At 41.3% G+C, this 16,721-nt stretch overlaps 1 protein-coding gene across 1 annotated transcript in view; it reads left to right on the forward strand.

Moving 5' to 3' along the window:
- The window catches only part of RSPO3 (R-spondin 3), a 48,583-nt gene extending 41,152 nt beyond the window's left edge, over window positions 1-7,431 (forward strand). Inside the window, exon 5 of the mRNA XM_033143740.1 lies at window positions 6,796-7,431. Coding sequence (XP_032999631.1) covers window positions 6,796-6,989 — 194 coding nt within the window. The 3' untranslated portion in view covers window positions 6,990-7,431. The remainder of the gene's footprint in view (window positions 1-6,795) is intronic.
- The last annotated feature ends 9,290 nt before the right edge of the window (window positions 7,432-16,721 follow it).

Here is a 16,721-nt window from a genome sequence, read left to right on the forward strand (position 1 = left end):
GCTTTCACTCCAGAAGCTAAGGTAGAAACTCCACTCCAATACACAGGATCAAACTCATTATGTTTGAGAAAAGCCAGAAAAGTATACTGACTTTTTTTTCTGGTAACCAGAACAAATCTATTCGTGTGCATGCACACATCTTACCTTAACCATGGTACCTGGCTGCCCATTTATTTCTTCGATACCTGAAACTGAACATCTAAATGTTCCTGCCACCTATGCTCTGTATTCAGTTCAGCATATGCTGTCTCATTCCATCACTACACGGCAGCATTTGGTGGTCTACTACCTTTTGAAGCCTAAGCATAAACTGAATAATAATGTGAATTAATTCCACTATATCGAGTCCTGCAACAAATCCTGTTAATGTCCCCAGTGATTCTCTCTCCTAGAATTTTTGGTGTCAGCCGTAGCAACCAATTGCTTCAAAGCAGTTTCGCTAAATAAGACCTACAGTTTATATACAGCTAAAGGGTGGTGATGGTTGGGGAGATTCAGAGCCCATTCAAACAGAAAAAACCCCTCTTCTTCACATCAGATATGCCCAGATCTGCATGTGCCAATAGACTCAAGGAAGTGTGGCAATTGCTTGGAGTTCTGCAATTTGATCTTGATTTAATTACGGCCCCCTTCACAGGATAAAGCGGCTACAGGATTGCACCTTTTAGGCCCATTCCTGATGTCACCTGGCTCCTTCTGGCCACTCTCTGATGCTGTTCATAGCTGGGGAAAGTTCAGAAGGAGGTATGCTTGTCAAGTGCAAGCAAGCTGCCCCTGTGGGTTGGAACCCTGACTACAGCATATGAAGACAGTGTGTCTTCAGCAGACTTCCAACCTTCAGACTCTCCCCCGGTGCATGAACAGCATGGGGTCAAAGCCAGAAAGGGATGCACCACTACAGGAAGGGAGAGCATTCATTTATTTTCCAGCTTTATTGTTTCATTCATCTCATAGTGGCATTCTGTTGGCAGGTAATGCAGTATGAAATTGAGTCAATAAATGCTCCTGGGCAGAGAAATGGAAGCTTTCAGAAATTACTCTCTCCGCATATCACCATACATTTAAAGCACATAGCCTCCCCCCCACAAGGGATTCTGGGAACTGTAGTTTACCCCAACAGAACTGAAATTTCTGTCACCCTTAATGAACAATAGTTCTCAGGATTCTTCGCAGGAAGATGTGCTTTAAACATATGGTATGGCTGTCAGTGCTTATGTGGTCTAATGCTATTCCAACCTGATCTAAAAGGATGCATTTGGTTTCCTACACTGGTTTTGCTCCCATATTTGGTATCAGGAAGTAGTTTAGAAAATATTTAACTCTCTCCACACCCTCTTCCTTGTAGCATATGGTTTGGCTTGCTTTCCTGAGTCAGATGGAACCATCTGTTCTACAGGTCTCTTGCTATGTTGCACTCTGTTTACTTCTGTTCTCTGCTTGTGATATACGGTATTCCATGTTATGTGTTAAGTGCGGGGGGGGGGGGAGAGAGAACGCAACAGGACAAATGGCAAATGGTGCATGGAAGCAAGGTCATTGGACTTTACAATCATCTAGCCCTGATTTTGGGAACTAAGGAAATAGATGGCCAATGGCATAAGAAAAGTGTTGCACTTATTTTTAAGTGCGAGTTCAAAGAGAAACAGTATCATTGTTCATTGCAAAGTGGTTGGATTGCAAATCCTTTTAACATGAAATCAAATTATTCCTTTGGGTGCTCTCCCGTTGTAATATTGTTCTAGAATGTGTTCAGATCAGATATCTGCCAGGATAGAAGCATCTGTCTCTTATCATGTATAACTTTTCCTGATTATTTCTCGAAGGGCAGACTAAACATGCAGTTCTGACATAATACAGCATCAGATCTGTGTTTCTGGTTTGCTCAAATGCCTCCGCTAGATGAACTACAATCTCAAAAAAAGAAAAGACCAATAGCCGTGACCTCAAGAGAATCTAATGGGAGAGGTTAGTGTGTTGGAAGACCGATAACAAACCTCACACTCACCTTATGTGGAAGTGCTGCTGCTGAATGCATACCTGAAGCCATAACCTTTTTCAGAACAATTCAAACTGTGTATCACCTGTTCAGTTCTAGTCCTAAGTGGTGGGAATTACAACAAAACTTAGTTGGTTGTTCTCTTCATGGTACGTCTGAAACAAGATGGTCAGATCATGTTGAATGTGTAAAGCCATTTGCAGCTCCCTTGCCTAGCATTAAATTAGCACTGGAAGACCTCCTAGGACTAAATTTGACAGCCCAAACAAGAAATGAATTCATGGAGATTTAATAAGTGACATCTTTTGCCTGTGCGTTACTGCCAGTCATGTGGTACAAAATATTAGCTGGCATTGATATATAATAATAATAATAATAATAATAATAATAATAATAATAATTTATTTATACCCCGCCCTTCCCAGCCAAAAACCGGGCTCAGGGTGGCTAACACTAATTAAAATCACAGCAAAAACATAAACACAATCAATTTAAAATAACAGATTAAAATACAAATTTAATATTAAAACTGCAGTCTCATTTTCAAATAACTCACCAATAAAAGAATGAAGCATAAATATCAAACAGAAACCAACCCAAAGGCCAGGTGGAACAGCTCCGTCTTGCAGGCCCTGCGGAAAGATGCCAAATCCCGCAGGGCCCTGGTCTCTTGTGATAGACTGTTCCACCAAGTCGGAGCCACTACTGAGAAGGCCCTGGCCCTAGTTGAGGCCAACCTAGCATCTTTGTTGCTCGGGACCTCCAAGATTATTATTTGAGGACCTTAAGGTCCTACACGGGACATACCAGGAGAGGCGGTCCCTTAGGTACGAGGGTCCTAAGCCGCATAGGGCTTTAAAGGTCAAAACCAGCACCTTAAACCTGACCCTGTACTCCACCGGGAGCCAGTGCAGCTGGTAGAGCACTGGATGAATGTGGTCCCGTGGCAAAGACCCGGTAAGCAACAAGGTCATCCACGATAAGAGATGCCACATTGGATACTGAAGTAGCAAACATAGAAACTCTCTTCACATAGCTGTCAGAACTTCAAAACAACTGGAAATGCTTGTGGAATGAAGCCAAACTGGTTGCATCAAACTTAAACACAGAAATAAAACTGTCCCATAGATGTGATGGAGTCAGGCGCAAGAGGGCAAGGCCACACAATGACAGCACACCTACTGCTAACTTGGAAGAAATGAATGGCATAGACGATATTCCAGAAGAGGCCTACTTCAGAAAGTGTGTGTTTTACATTTTGGTAGCGGAATTAACTGTCCGCTTCAATGCTTTTAGGCACTTGGCAGAAAATTTTGATTTCTTATAGAAATATTTCACCGTGTCCAAAAGTGATGTGGAGAGGAAAGCCTTATCTTTATCAAAGCAATATCCTGCTGACCTTAATGGTGAAGATTTTGGAAAGGAAATGCAACATTTACCCTCAGTATATAAAGCAAATTTTGTAAACGCACAGTTAAAGCCATTAGATCTGTTGAACTTGTTAACAGAGTACAGACTACAGAGTACTGATTTTCAAATGTTTGTGTTAGCTTAAGAATACTATTAACAATAGTAAGCAACAGTAGCTTCTGGAGGGAGGTCATTTAGCAAACTTCAGCTAATTAAAAATTATTAAAGGTCCACAATGTCTCAGGAACATCTTGTGGATTTGGCCAGGCTAAGTATTGAATCAGACATTGCCAGAGCAAGTAATTTTCATGCTGTCATTCAAAAATTTTCACAAAAAGGCCAGGAAATATCTTTTTAAAAAGTAAATATTAAGTTTATCTCCCTTTTTGAAAACTAATACAAATACTTCTGCATTGCAATATAAAATGAGGTTCCGATGTGAATTCTTTCTCCTTATCTGCATTGCAGCATAAACAAAGTTATTCAAATCCAATTTGATTTCTTATCTCTGATCTTCTTTTATTTTATTTATATTTGTCTAAATTTATTGTGGAAGGAGTATACTAGCATAAGGCCTTAAATGCAGAAAATTGACAGAGCACCCCTCTCCACTCCTTTCTCCTCTTCCATTTCTCCTTTTGACCTTACAGGCTGCAGCTCATGGCCTAAAACCATAGTGGATAAAAACAGAATGACTAAGAGGCCATGTATGCTTCATAAATTGTGTTTGTGCAAATAATCTGGCTGCAAGGATGCTTTGCCACAAGGTGGGCCAACGGGATAAGCCTGTTGCTGCTCAAACCTCTCTTTAAATGATACGGCTGTGCGCTTGAGCCCAAGGGAAGAGTGGAAGTGTGTGGCTGCTGACAGACAGCATGATGTAGTGCTTGGACTAGGACCAAGGGAGGCCTGAGTTCAAATCCCCATTTGGCCATGAAACTCGCCTGGGTGACCTTGGCCAGACTCTCACTCGCTCCGCCTAACCTAAAAATGTCATTAGTAATAATAACTTGGAAGCCACATGTTCTAATGCCAGCATCCATAGAGCTCTCCATTCTGCTTCCAGTGCCAGCAGGACTGTGCTAGTAGGTAATTTCATCCCAACCTATAACCAGGGTATAGCTTCTTGGAAGTTGGGGACAGGCTTGGCATTTACTCTCTTCCTTTAGAAATGGCACAAGTCGTTGAGTACCTGAAATACTGGGGAATCGTGCTGTTCCGTGAATGGATTAAAAAAACGCTGGCAAATGAAAATGCAATCACTTTTGTGCTGGATGGGAGCCTTGGGAGAAGGGGTCCTTAAAATTATGTTTTTGGCAGACATCTGTGGAGTTCAGTCTGAGTGTATTTGAAAGTTGGCCCTTCTCCAAAAAATTGGTCATGCTTCTTGGAAATGAGAAAGGAGCTAGGAATTTACGTAACGTTGCATTAATGGACTATAGGTGACTTGAAGTTGACCCAGGAGTAAACAAGAATTGCATCAGTGGTTTTGGAGACACTGGCTCTTCCAGAGCATTTTCCCAATCGGGGATTGTTAATTGGAGTTATATATCTGTATGCTTTCCTTTTTAAGCCATATTCAATTGATTTATGGAAAGAGGCAACAAAAGCACTGTAAGCTGGGTGCACCTTAACAAAGCTTTCCCCACATAGACTTGCACTATTGTCATTGTCTTCCTACCATGGTGGACTTGCAGGCCAGTAATTCCAGGTGGGACAAGCTCATGGAGCTTTAAATTATACCTCCTTTGCATTGCATGCATAATTCAGTGTGCAAGGTTCAGCAGGTGAAAGAGTAGACTTCATTTATACAAACATTCAACACATTCTTGCAATTGTTAATAAGAATCCGCATCTCTGGTTCACAGTTTTTGATTACACCTCTTTATTCTCACTCTTGTTTCTTTCTGTGGGTTAAGCAGTAATACAGCAGTCTGTTACACACTGGACTGGGAGTAATTCCCATTGAAGTCAATGGGACCTACTTCTGAAAAGTCAAATACAGGGTTGCACTGTTGGTTGTTTTATATTGACATTTCTGCAGCTGAATACCACAGCTGACTGTGTGAGTGATAGCTTTCCATAATCCCATCTTGCTGTATCCTCTCAGTGTGGTAAACCAGATTGACTCACAGAGCACCAGTGTGGTTGAAAGAAAAAAGAACATATATAATGTATACAACCAGGATAAAAGTGCCCTTCACTCTCCTTCCTGTTTTAATTCTGCACAAGAGGATGAGTTTTTTTTCTTTTCACATTGGAAAGAATCCTATTCTCTATGAACAGACTGCAAAAATATGGGTTCAGAAAGCTCAATAGTGCCCTTTAGTGGATTTTTTTTGCTACTTCACCTAAACCAATGCAATTTGTGACATTCAAAACCACAGGAATTGTTCGTTATCCACCTTAATTGTTGCATTACAAATAATACTTCCAACACTGAAATCCAACTTAGTTTCATTTACATATTTCTTTCCCTACATATTTGTAGATGCAGGTGTCTCAAAACTACAAATAGGCACACACTTTTGAAATCCAGTTTCCATTAGCTGATTTATATTTCTTCCCAGCAGAATATATACAATTACTTTATGGGAAATATATTGCTATAGGACATTAAAGGTAAAGGGGCCCCTGACCATCAGGTCCAGTCATATCCGACTCTGGGGTTGCGGCGCTCATCTCGCTCTATAGGCCGAGGGAGCCAGCATTTGTCCACAGACAGCTTCTGGGTCATGTGGCCAGCATGACAAAGCCGCTTCTGGTGAACCAGAGCAGCGCACGGAAACGCATTTTACCTTCCCGCTGCAGCGGTCCCTATTTATCTACTTGCACTTTGACGTGCTTTCAAACTGCTAGGTGGGCAGGAGCTGGGACCCAGCAACGGGAGCTCACCCCATGGCGGGGATTCGAACCGCCGACCTTCTGATCAGCAAGCCCTAGACTCTGTGGTTTAACCCACAGCGCCACCTGGGTCCCTTCTATAGGACATTACTAATGGTTAAAATGTATGCAACAAAGCCATGTTATTTATACTGTATTGAATTCTAGCACATTGCCATTTATTATGCCTAATTTATTTTTACTGATATGGCGGCTGTAGGCTATAGAATAACTCCTATTGGAGAGCAACTGGAGCCATCCTAGAAGGATTTTTTTTCAAGAATGATTACCAAAATGTCTATGAAGTGTGAAATACTTAAAAAAGAAACGGGTGCATTTTGTGTATTGGAGTAACTTGTCATGATTAAGACAAGAGTTTGAAGTGGTGTGTGTTCACATTTGTACCTCTTGAAGAAATGCAGAGTTAAAGGGTGGGGAATAACAACCACCTCTGGAGAAAAGTGAATATACGTTTTAAAGAATGGTCTTGTTGCTTTTTGCTGTAGGAAGAAGAAACAGAGAGGAAAGAATAAAAAAACCAAAGACAGAAGAAAGCAAGGGAAACAGGCAGGAAAACAGTGGCCGAGAATCTAGAAGACAAAACCGAGGACAACGGGACAACAAAAGTAAAACACAGTTGAAGAAAAGAAGAGCACAGGATAAACAGCAGAAACCAGTAGCTACCAGCACTGTACACTAAATCGCCTTTACACCACTGTTTAAGACTTTTGCTGCTGCTATTTCCACCAGTTCAGCTGGTGCTCCCCAATTAAGCCACAAATGGACAATATTTCCAGTTATTCTTAAATCTTAAATGACATTCCAAATAATTCCTATTATATTCTTCATGCAGTCATAGTTTATTCAAGAGACTGACATGAGCCAAGATTTCTTTTTTTTTACGTAAAAGAAAAACCCTTTAAATGGAATACTTTCAAACTGTTATATTATATGCTTCCATGCATCTCTAAGAGGCAATTTAAAAGTTTTGTATATAATTATCAATATGGTATAAGGTATAGCAATATATTGAATGACATCTGCGGGGGAGAAGTTTTTCCTTTGTAAAATATTTTTTCAATCTTATTGTTTATGAAGCAAGAGATATCTAAGTAAAATATACAGTATCCCCTTGTGCATAATTATATATGCTACATAAGAGTCCGGAAAAAGAGGAAATCTGTTAAGAGGTGTTGGGAATCTAAGCTTTGATGCTGCACAGTCTTATCAGAACTCAGCTACCTGGTGGTCCCCTGGTTTTCATCCCAGACTCATGTGTGAAACTCCCAGCTGAACAGTTCCAGGGCTCTGAAAGCCAAGGGGGTGAAGCAGGGGAGGCAGGAGCCACATTAAACACACCAGAGACTCTTTTTCTGAAGAACAAGCAATAGCGCTTATCTTTACAGCGCTCCTATCCGCAGGACAGCACAATAGTTTCTGGTCTAAACCATGATTATACAAGGTGTGCCGTTCTCTCCTTCTTCTTCTTTTTGTAACTCTGTGTAACTTAAAAACCAGCATTTCAAACCTTCCAGTGACTAACAAATCATATCTGTAGGAAAACAAACAAACGAACAAAACACGGAGTGAATAAAGTACAGAGAAGACAGACCACATAATAATGTCATTTTGCACTGTTGATTTTTCCCCTTTCATTTTTTTTTAAATTAAACACTATCACACAATCTGCTTTGTAAACAGAGAAAAAGATGTTCTTTAGAAATGTGCTATCTAATAAACTAAGGCCACTTTACTGAATCATGTATATTTGTGAGTGGAATACATGAGAATTAATTAGAAAAAGAATACTTCCAGACAAAGGCCTTTAGGGGTGACAAGCATCCTTATTCAAGATAGATTGTGAACTAACCAGCTGTTTGGGGAGATGTGCAAGGGGAAGTTGCTAGCAGCACAAGACAACTTTCAAACCAGCCCTGTAGCTGTGCCTTCAACAGGTTCCTGATCTGTAGCGATTAGCAGGCAAAGCTTTTGACAGCATGGAGGTTAATGTCACTACCTGCTAATTCCTGCAGATCAAATTGCTTTTAAAGGCATAGCTAGAGGTGCAGTTCATAAGTGGGTGACTCCAGCACAAACTCTTAAAGAGTCCAATCCTTCCTGTACACAGTCTGGTGTAACGGGGGTGTTTGCACAGTACAGTTTACATTATTCACAAAAACAACAAGCACAGTAGAAGAACTCATTCTGTTTCTCTCACTTGCTGTGACTCAAAATATGATTTAAGTGACCTTGGAGTGGTGGCGAGGAACCTGGAGTACGGCTGTCACAAACTGGAAAAATCAGTTTTAGCATTTGTTTCACAGAAAGCTGAGCAGATGCTACACCTTAACTCTAGTTCCACATTGTGAGGAGCAGTTGTATATTCATTTGTCACCTACAGCAAAATCGAAACTTTGGCGAAGGGCCCTCCCTACCCAGATTGGTTTGTGTGTGTGTGTTCTGCAAAATATCATTGAAGCAATCATGGTGCATTAGTGATACACTTATGCTAGACTGCCCACACATCAATCTACTTCACTAGTTGTTCTGAGATGCTCCCTCAATGTTAGTACATTATTGCCATCTCGAGGGGCACTCATGTGCTATAGTGCAACAAAAGTGGGATGAAAAACAAATAAATAAAATATTTGTGGTGTGAAAAATTACATGATTTCAGCAAAAAAGTTATGGGGTGTGCCCTGATCAGAAATTAAACAGTACAGTATATTCATTCTAAAAAATTTACAGTAATGTACTGAAAACGGTATAATATATAACTGCCCCAATGCTGTCCATATTCACATCTTTTTCTTTCTCAATTTTAGCAAACATTTGCCCCTCTCGCGGGTAGGTCAGCATAGCCTCTAACACAGAGGTCGGCAACCTAAGGCCCATGGGCCGGAAGTGGCCCATGAGGGTCGCTTAACCGGCCCATGAGCCACCCCTAATCGAGCTGCCTGCTTGGGACTCTCTTCCACAGCTCCAGAAATCGCTTCTGCACATGTCCGGGGTGCCGGAAATCAAGTCTGCGCATGTCCGCGGCACAGGAAATCGCTTCTGTGCATGCCCAGACGCCAAAAATCGCTTCTGCGCAGGTGCGATTTTCAGCATCTAGGTATGCACAGAAGCGGTTTCTGGGATCGTGCTGAGCCGGTCTGGCCCACGGAGGATCTCCGCAGGAGTGATCTGGCCCATGCCCAGTAAGCCTTGCCGACCCCTGCTCTAAAACCACCAGCTCTGCAGAACCATATAACAAGATAGGTCATTACTGACATTGAGTGAACTCAGTATGAAAACAAATATTTGGGCTTCTCCTGACCTCTCTCCCTAGAATGGGAGCTTAATCAAGTGGTCATAGAATTGACTATACAGTTGCTCATGTCCATACTTCTCTTTAAGTATGTGATTTATACTGCTCACATTTGTAGTGGTAGGTAGGTGAAGAAGTAGTCACTTCTGTGTGAAGCTATAATGAGTAACATTAACAATTTTTGAAATAAAGTGCAAAAACATGCCAATGTCGACTGTCACATTGTCATTGCCCCTGGCTGCCAGCTCTCCTCACTGCATTTGTTAATTAAGCAGTAAGATATAACAGAAGGTGGAACACTGCTGATTAATGCATGCCTGGGGTGTGTAGAAAAAATCCTGTTATCATGAAGCTGGTGTCACCCAAAGAGTTCATCATTCTGCACCTCAGAATAGCACCATCTGGAGTGCCTGTGCTTTGAACATGGACATAGAGTCTTATTTTATTATATTCATAGGATGCCAACAAGAAAAACAACATCACTAACAATGGGCAGATCATCTTCTTTCCATTCCAGGTCAGTTTCCTATGCGTTCAATGATAGGTCTGTTCTGCTGACCCATATTTGTGGAATTATTTTTTTTTAATGAAACACTATTTTGTATGCATTCTTCCCCTAAAACATGCATTTCTCCATGCTTTTCCATGTACGTTCCCTTAATATACACATTTTTGTGCAGATTTTTGAACCCAAACTGCACTGCAAAAATTGGACAAGTGGGAAATCCGATGCAGATTGGAAACACAGCTAATAATGAGTCCAGTTGATGCAATGGCCTGTAGGCTATGCAAATAAATAAAGTTTTTTGTTGTTGAGTCCAGTTCACTTTAAAATATGGACTGAACAAAATCTCCTCCATCTCTATTATGGTCCCCTATGTCAACTGGAAAATGTCACTTTTCATAGGACTTAGCAAGTGTTTATCAATGTTAGACATGATTATGGCAGCTGTGGTAACTAATTGGAATGGCCTGTTTGTGTAAGCAGTACAATATATGAGCTTAGATGCTAGTGGATCTCAACTGTGGGCAGGTAAAGTGGCTGGTATCTATCTCTAGTTCTGAAATACTACACAGATGATTGGGGGGGGAGGCAGGATGATGTAATTATTCATGAAGTCAGATACACATCCATGCCTCTGTACAGATGCCAAGTATACTGAAACAATCCCAAGTTAATATGGAGATACAGATAACCTAATCAACCAATTGCAAATTCTCCATGCGAGCATTTTCAAATCAAATGAACTCAGTCCTCCAGGGAAATCCGGATCTGGTAGGTTTTAACAAAAAAGACACACCTCTAAGTTACAATTCTCAAGGCAAATTTTATCGCTGAGGTCATGCTGAACTATCACCCAGTGATCCAAATTAGTGTCAGGTACCGTATTTTTCTTAGTTATGTAGCAAACTCAGTATATATGGCACTTTACAGAATATTGTAAGCAAAAACAATGGTCCCAAGAAGCTTACAATCTAAATTTTGACAAAGATGGAGGAACAGAGAGAGAGGAAAAGAAAGGGGGGATTCAGAGAGACCAGGGTATCAAAGGAAGACTGGAGATGGGTTATAAAAGCAACAGGCATAGTCACATCAGATAAAGCAGAAACAAAAGACTTCTAAGTAACCTTCAAATGGAAATCGATTAGAATAAAAGGTTGATTCACATGTTAATTCCTATGTAGCAATTTTATCACATCATTTACACATGGGGAGCTGTTGGTGTGAGACAGCAGTCCCTTGAAATACTGTGTTGCAGTTCTTTGACATCCCTAGTCAGAAGTGACCCTGCTCCCGTGAACACTGAGACTGGTCCATTCATCATAGTTAGAAGGTTCACTAATTTATCTCAACTGCAGAAGTTGCAGAAGCCAAAAGCAACATGGGTTGTTAAGTAAACTAAGGTCCATCGTAAACATGGTTGGCCTCCAGGAGTAGCATCCTGTGTCCCCTGGCATGTGGTTCAAGTGTTTGTAGGTGTGCATTATCATCATCATCATCATCATCATCATCATTTATTTTTATTTATTTTATTGTTGCAGTTTAGTCGTTCAGTCATGTCCGACTCTTCGTGACCCCATGGACCAGAGCACGCCAGGCACTCCTGTATTCCACTGCCTCCCACAGTTTGGTCAGACTCATGTTGGTAGCTTCAAGAACACTGTCCAACCATCTCATCCTTCTCCTTGTGCCCTCAATCTTTCCTAAAATCAGGGTCTTTTCTAGGGAGTCTTCTCTTCTCATGAGGTGGCCAAAGTACTGGAGCCTCAACTTCAGGATCTGTCCTTCTAGTGAGCACTCCGAGCTGATTTCTTTAAGAATGGATATGTTTGATCTTCTTGCAGTCCATGGGACTCTCAAGAGTCTCCTCCAGCACCATAATTCAAAAGCATCAATTCTTCAGCGATCAGCCTTCTTTATGGTCCAGCTCTCTCATTTATTTTATTAGTTTATTGATTTTATATACCGCCCTATACCTGGAGGTCTCAGGGCGGTTCACAGAAGAAAATCAAAACACTACCAATTATTATTAATTGCCTACCCTTCAACCTAAGGTCCCACAGCAGGTGAAAACATAAAATACATTAAAAACCAGTTGAAAACAAATTACAATCACAGGAAAAGACAGTGTCCTAAAAGTATACATTTACAGTGTCAAAGGCCAGGGTAAAGAGGTACATGATGATAACAGAATTCTACTGTGGCTTTGTGCCCTTGGAACAATACCTTAATCATCACCGGTCATTATTATGCTGACTTAGCATACAAATAGGCTAGGAATATAAGGCAAAATGGATGCACCCCACCACCAGAGAATTGGCTAATTGACAGTGGTCCATTCCTGTCGATGCCAAGTATGAATTATTTATGATATATTAATTTGCTATAGTAAATGCAGAGGGGGGAAGGAATCCTAATTAAGGTTTGGTGTCCCATTGTGTGACATATTGCATATGCATGGATGCACCCTAATTAGTCCCACTGAAGTCAGCGCAGCAAAGAGATAGAGGGCTTGAGTTCTCCCTGAAAAACACTCTCAGGAGCAGCCACAGATGTTTTTCATTTTTAATTACAACCCTTATAACTGGCAAAACATCATCGTCATGGTTACATGCCACACTATTATTTTAAAAACAAGAGCCACTGGATTGTTCAGCAAGTGGAGCAGCCGAAACAGCTTGGGATTCTTACTGTGTAATATAATAAGTGATTCATTAAAAGGAAAGCTCAGGTGCTTTGCCGTGTTCCTCCTTGATAACGTGCTTTGATTGCCCCTCCTGCCCGACCTACCATGGCTCTCATGTCCACCAGAGAGATGCAAAGTGTTAACTAGCACTCCAGAGACTGAAACTCTGATATTTCCAGACAGAACTTCAGTATTAATATTGATAAATGAAAGATTCCTGTCAGCTCTTTATAGAAACACATGGATTTCTTTGAAGAATGCAAACAGGATTTTTTTTACAGTTGAATAAGATTGCCTATATCTATCTATCTATCTATCTATCTATCTATCTATCTATCTATCTATCTATCTATCTATCTATCTATGCCTTTGAAGCCCCCAGTCCTTAAGCCACAGTTGGCAAAAGACGTGATACCAATACAGAAATGTGTGCCATGCTTATTGATAAATAGGGCAGGGATGGAAAACATTATTCAGCCAAGGAGTCAAATGCAAACGTTTCTGTATGACCAAAAGCCATAGTCTTCCCATAGAAACTCAGAAAAGCCCCCACTCCAAGCTTTCTATCAACCCTGTGGTCTTGATCAGAGGCCCATCTGTGATGAAGGTGTGGATGGTGGCCACACAGGTACAGGCCTTTTCAATGCACTCCCCAGGGAGACACACCTGGAACCTCCCTTGTATGTCTTTGGGTGCCAGGTGAAGCCCTTTGAATTTACTCAGGCCTTTCATAGAATTGTAGAGTTGGAAGGGTAATCTAGTCCAACACCCTCCAGTGCTGGAATCTCAAATAAAGCATCCATGACTGATCCAAGCACCTTGGTCCACGTCCTTGAGCCTTACTAACTGAAACTCATCCAACATAATAGGGCTAGACAGTGCACCGGACACCTCTTGAGATTCATCTGCCATAGCAGTTGAGTCAAGGTCGTAGGATATGCTAGTGACCATCCTTATATGTCCCTTGCCTCTGCGGAGGGGGAAAGGTGCCGAAAGCCTAAATCTCAACAGGAAGTGGCCTGACCATGACAAGGGGTTGATGTCAATATCCCCCACTTTCAGATCACCCTCTTCCTACCCAGGGGAGAAAAAAAAAAGCCCAGAGTGGGGCCAGCCACATGCGTTCGGCCGGTAACAACTTGGGATAGCCCCATGATCATCATGGCAGCCATGAAGTTCTGAGCCATCCAAGAGCCAACCACCTCAGCATGGATGTTGAAGTCCCTTAAAACCAGTAGTCTGGTTTTCCTACACCATCATTTCCTACACCAGCTCTGTCAGCTCAGGCAGGGAGACTGCTGGGCAGCAAGAATCAGCAGAATCTCTAATCTGTCCAATTGCCAAATGCCAGGAACACACACTCTAGATTTACCCCACCCCTCCGCCAATCAACTGAAAAATGGAATAAACTGAGAACTCTCATTGTGATTTGGAAACCTCACTGTGAACAGACTTTAAGGTCTGTTACAGTGTGTTCTAGAAGCATGAAATCGGAACACTTCATAGCTGACCGGAAAGTGTCCATAATGAAAAGAAACTTCAAAGCAAAGTTTGAAAAACAGTAATTAAAAGGTTCAATGTGAATCTGTTTTTCTTAAATCACCCTACATGTGTTAATTGGCTTAACAACAAGTGTTTTTTTGTGAATGGCCTCTGCTAATAATAAGTCACTGACTGTATTTTCTGCATTTCATTCCCTCTGACATCACTGTTTACAGTCCCGCCTCAACCTAACTGTCTCTCTGTGTGTACTTGTGGCTCAGGGCAATATTTCATGCATATTATGTATAGGGAAGTTTTTAATGTCTGATGTCTTACTGTGTTTTAATATGTTGGAAGCTGCCCAGAGAGTGGCTGGGATAACCCAGTCAGATGGGTGGCATGTGATGATGATGATTTCTACCAGTACAGTTTGCTTGTTGCTATTTTGTTAGTTAACTACTGTGTGACTACAATTACATTTGCTTTATAATACAGAATTTAAAGCAAAAAATTTAATGCAATCTTCTCAGAGTTCTTTTTAGAAATATAATGCTTTTCTACTTTGCATTTATTAATGAAGATCATTTAAAAGACAATGCTGCTATTGTCTTTAGACTAAAGAGCAGAAGTAAGGTTAGTAAAGGGTTTATGTTTGTTATCCTTACGTTAGCTTTTAAATATTCATGATCTTAACAGCACAACCCTATCTTCTACTGAGAGTTGGATGACTGGGACATGATCACATTCAAGTCCCCTTGTCTTGGCACAACACGGGTAATTGCCAGCTTGTGCACTGAGTCAAAAGCTGTGCTGTTCCAGCAGAAGACAATTACACATGTAACTATGGCAGCTGAACCGTGAGGCGCAAGGGGAAATATGGGCATGTAGGCCTGAAAGAACAGAAGCTAGCTTATTAGCATTTCAAGGTTGGAGTCGTCTCTTGTGCATCCGTGTTCTAACAATGGAATACAAGAACACACGAAGGATCCATCAAGCCCAACAGCCTGCATCCAACATGACCAATCAGACACATTTGTAAGATGGAGTAAGTCATATTTTGTGTGTTTAAAAACACACACACGATAAGTATGATTAAGACTACAGTGCTGAAAATACGGCAATGCCAGTGAAATACAGTGGTACCTTGGTTCTCAAATGTAATCCGTTCTGGAAGTCCGTTCAACTTCCGAAACGTTTGAAAAGCAAGGCACGGCTTCCAATTGGTGCAGGCACCCCGGAAACAATAGCCAACAGCCACATCGGATGTTTGACTTCCGAAAAACATTCAAAAACCGGAACACTTACTTCCAGGTTTTCGGCATTCGAGAGTCAAAATAATAATAATAATAATAATAATAATAATAATAATAATAATAATAATAATTGTACCCTGCCCATCTGGCTGAGCTTCCCCAGCCACTCTGGGCGGCTCCCAAATGAATGTTAAAACAATATAGCATTAAATATTAAAAATGTCCCTAAACAGGCCTTCAGGTGTCTCTTAAAAATAGGATAGCTGCTTATTTCCTTGACATCTGATGGGTGTTCCACAGGGTTGACGCCACTACCGAAAAGGCCCTCTGTCTGGTGGATCTCAGTGTCCGGGCTGAACGATGGGGGTGGAGATGCTCCTTCAGGTATACAGGACCGAGGCCGTTTAGGGTTTTAAAGGTCAACACCAACACTTTTAATTGTGCTCGGAAACGTACTGGGAGCCAATGTAGATCTCTCAGGACCAGTGTTATGTTTGAGTACCAAGGTGTTCAAGAACCAAGGTTCCACTGTACCATAGAAGTGGTGTTGGGCTTGGCCATGTCGACATTACGAAGCTGTTTCCAGAGGAGTAGCTGCGTTGGGCTACAATCCTCATCCCAATTACCTGGGAGGAAACCCCACTGAACTCAGTGGGATTTAGGCAGAGTTAGAAATGTCAGTCTTACAGCAAAAGCAACAAAAAGTATTGTGTGGAACTTTACAGACTAACAATTTTTTACTATGGAACAAGCTTTCACGGACTACAGTGTCTGCTTTACCAAATGCATGAGGTGTAATCCTCAGTTGCAGGGATGTAACATACTCTAGTTGCAAGGGTGCAGGGAGTTCTTTGCAGTGGGGTGGGTGGGGGAATTAAAATGCAAAAAGAATAGATAGCGATGGTTTAATTAGATGAGAATGTATGCAAAATAAGCACAGTGGCTATTTACAAGAGCACATTTTGGGAAATGAGACAGTGCTGAGCTGACACAGAATCTGCTGGATCTCATCTGGCCTTGGTGCCATCTTGTGACAGGCTTGATGATCCAGATGGGCAGGGTATAAATAATAATAAAATAATAATAATAATAATTCCTCTTCGTTGCAGCAGCCTGGGTGCTGGTGTAGTAAAAAGCTTTCTCCCTGACTTGTAGGGATATGGATGCTGTGAGGGGGCTATGCTGCTCTTTCACACTGC

Source organism: Lacerta agilis, chromosome 3, assembly GCF_009819535.1.
Source record: "Lacerta agilis isolate rLacAgi1 chromosome 3, rLacAgi1.pri, whole genome shotgun sequence".
Classification (NCBI taxonomy): Eukaryota; Metazoa; Chordata; class Lepidosauria; order Squamata; family Lacertidae; genus Lacerta; species Lacerta agilis.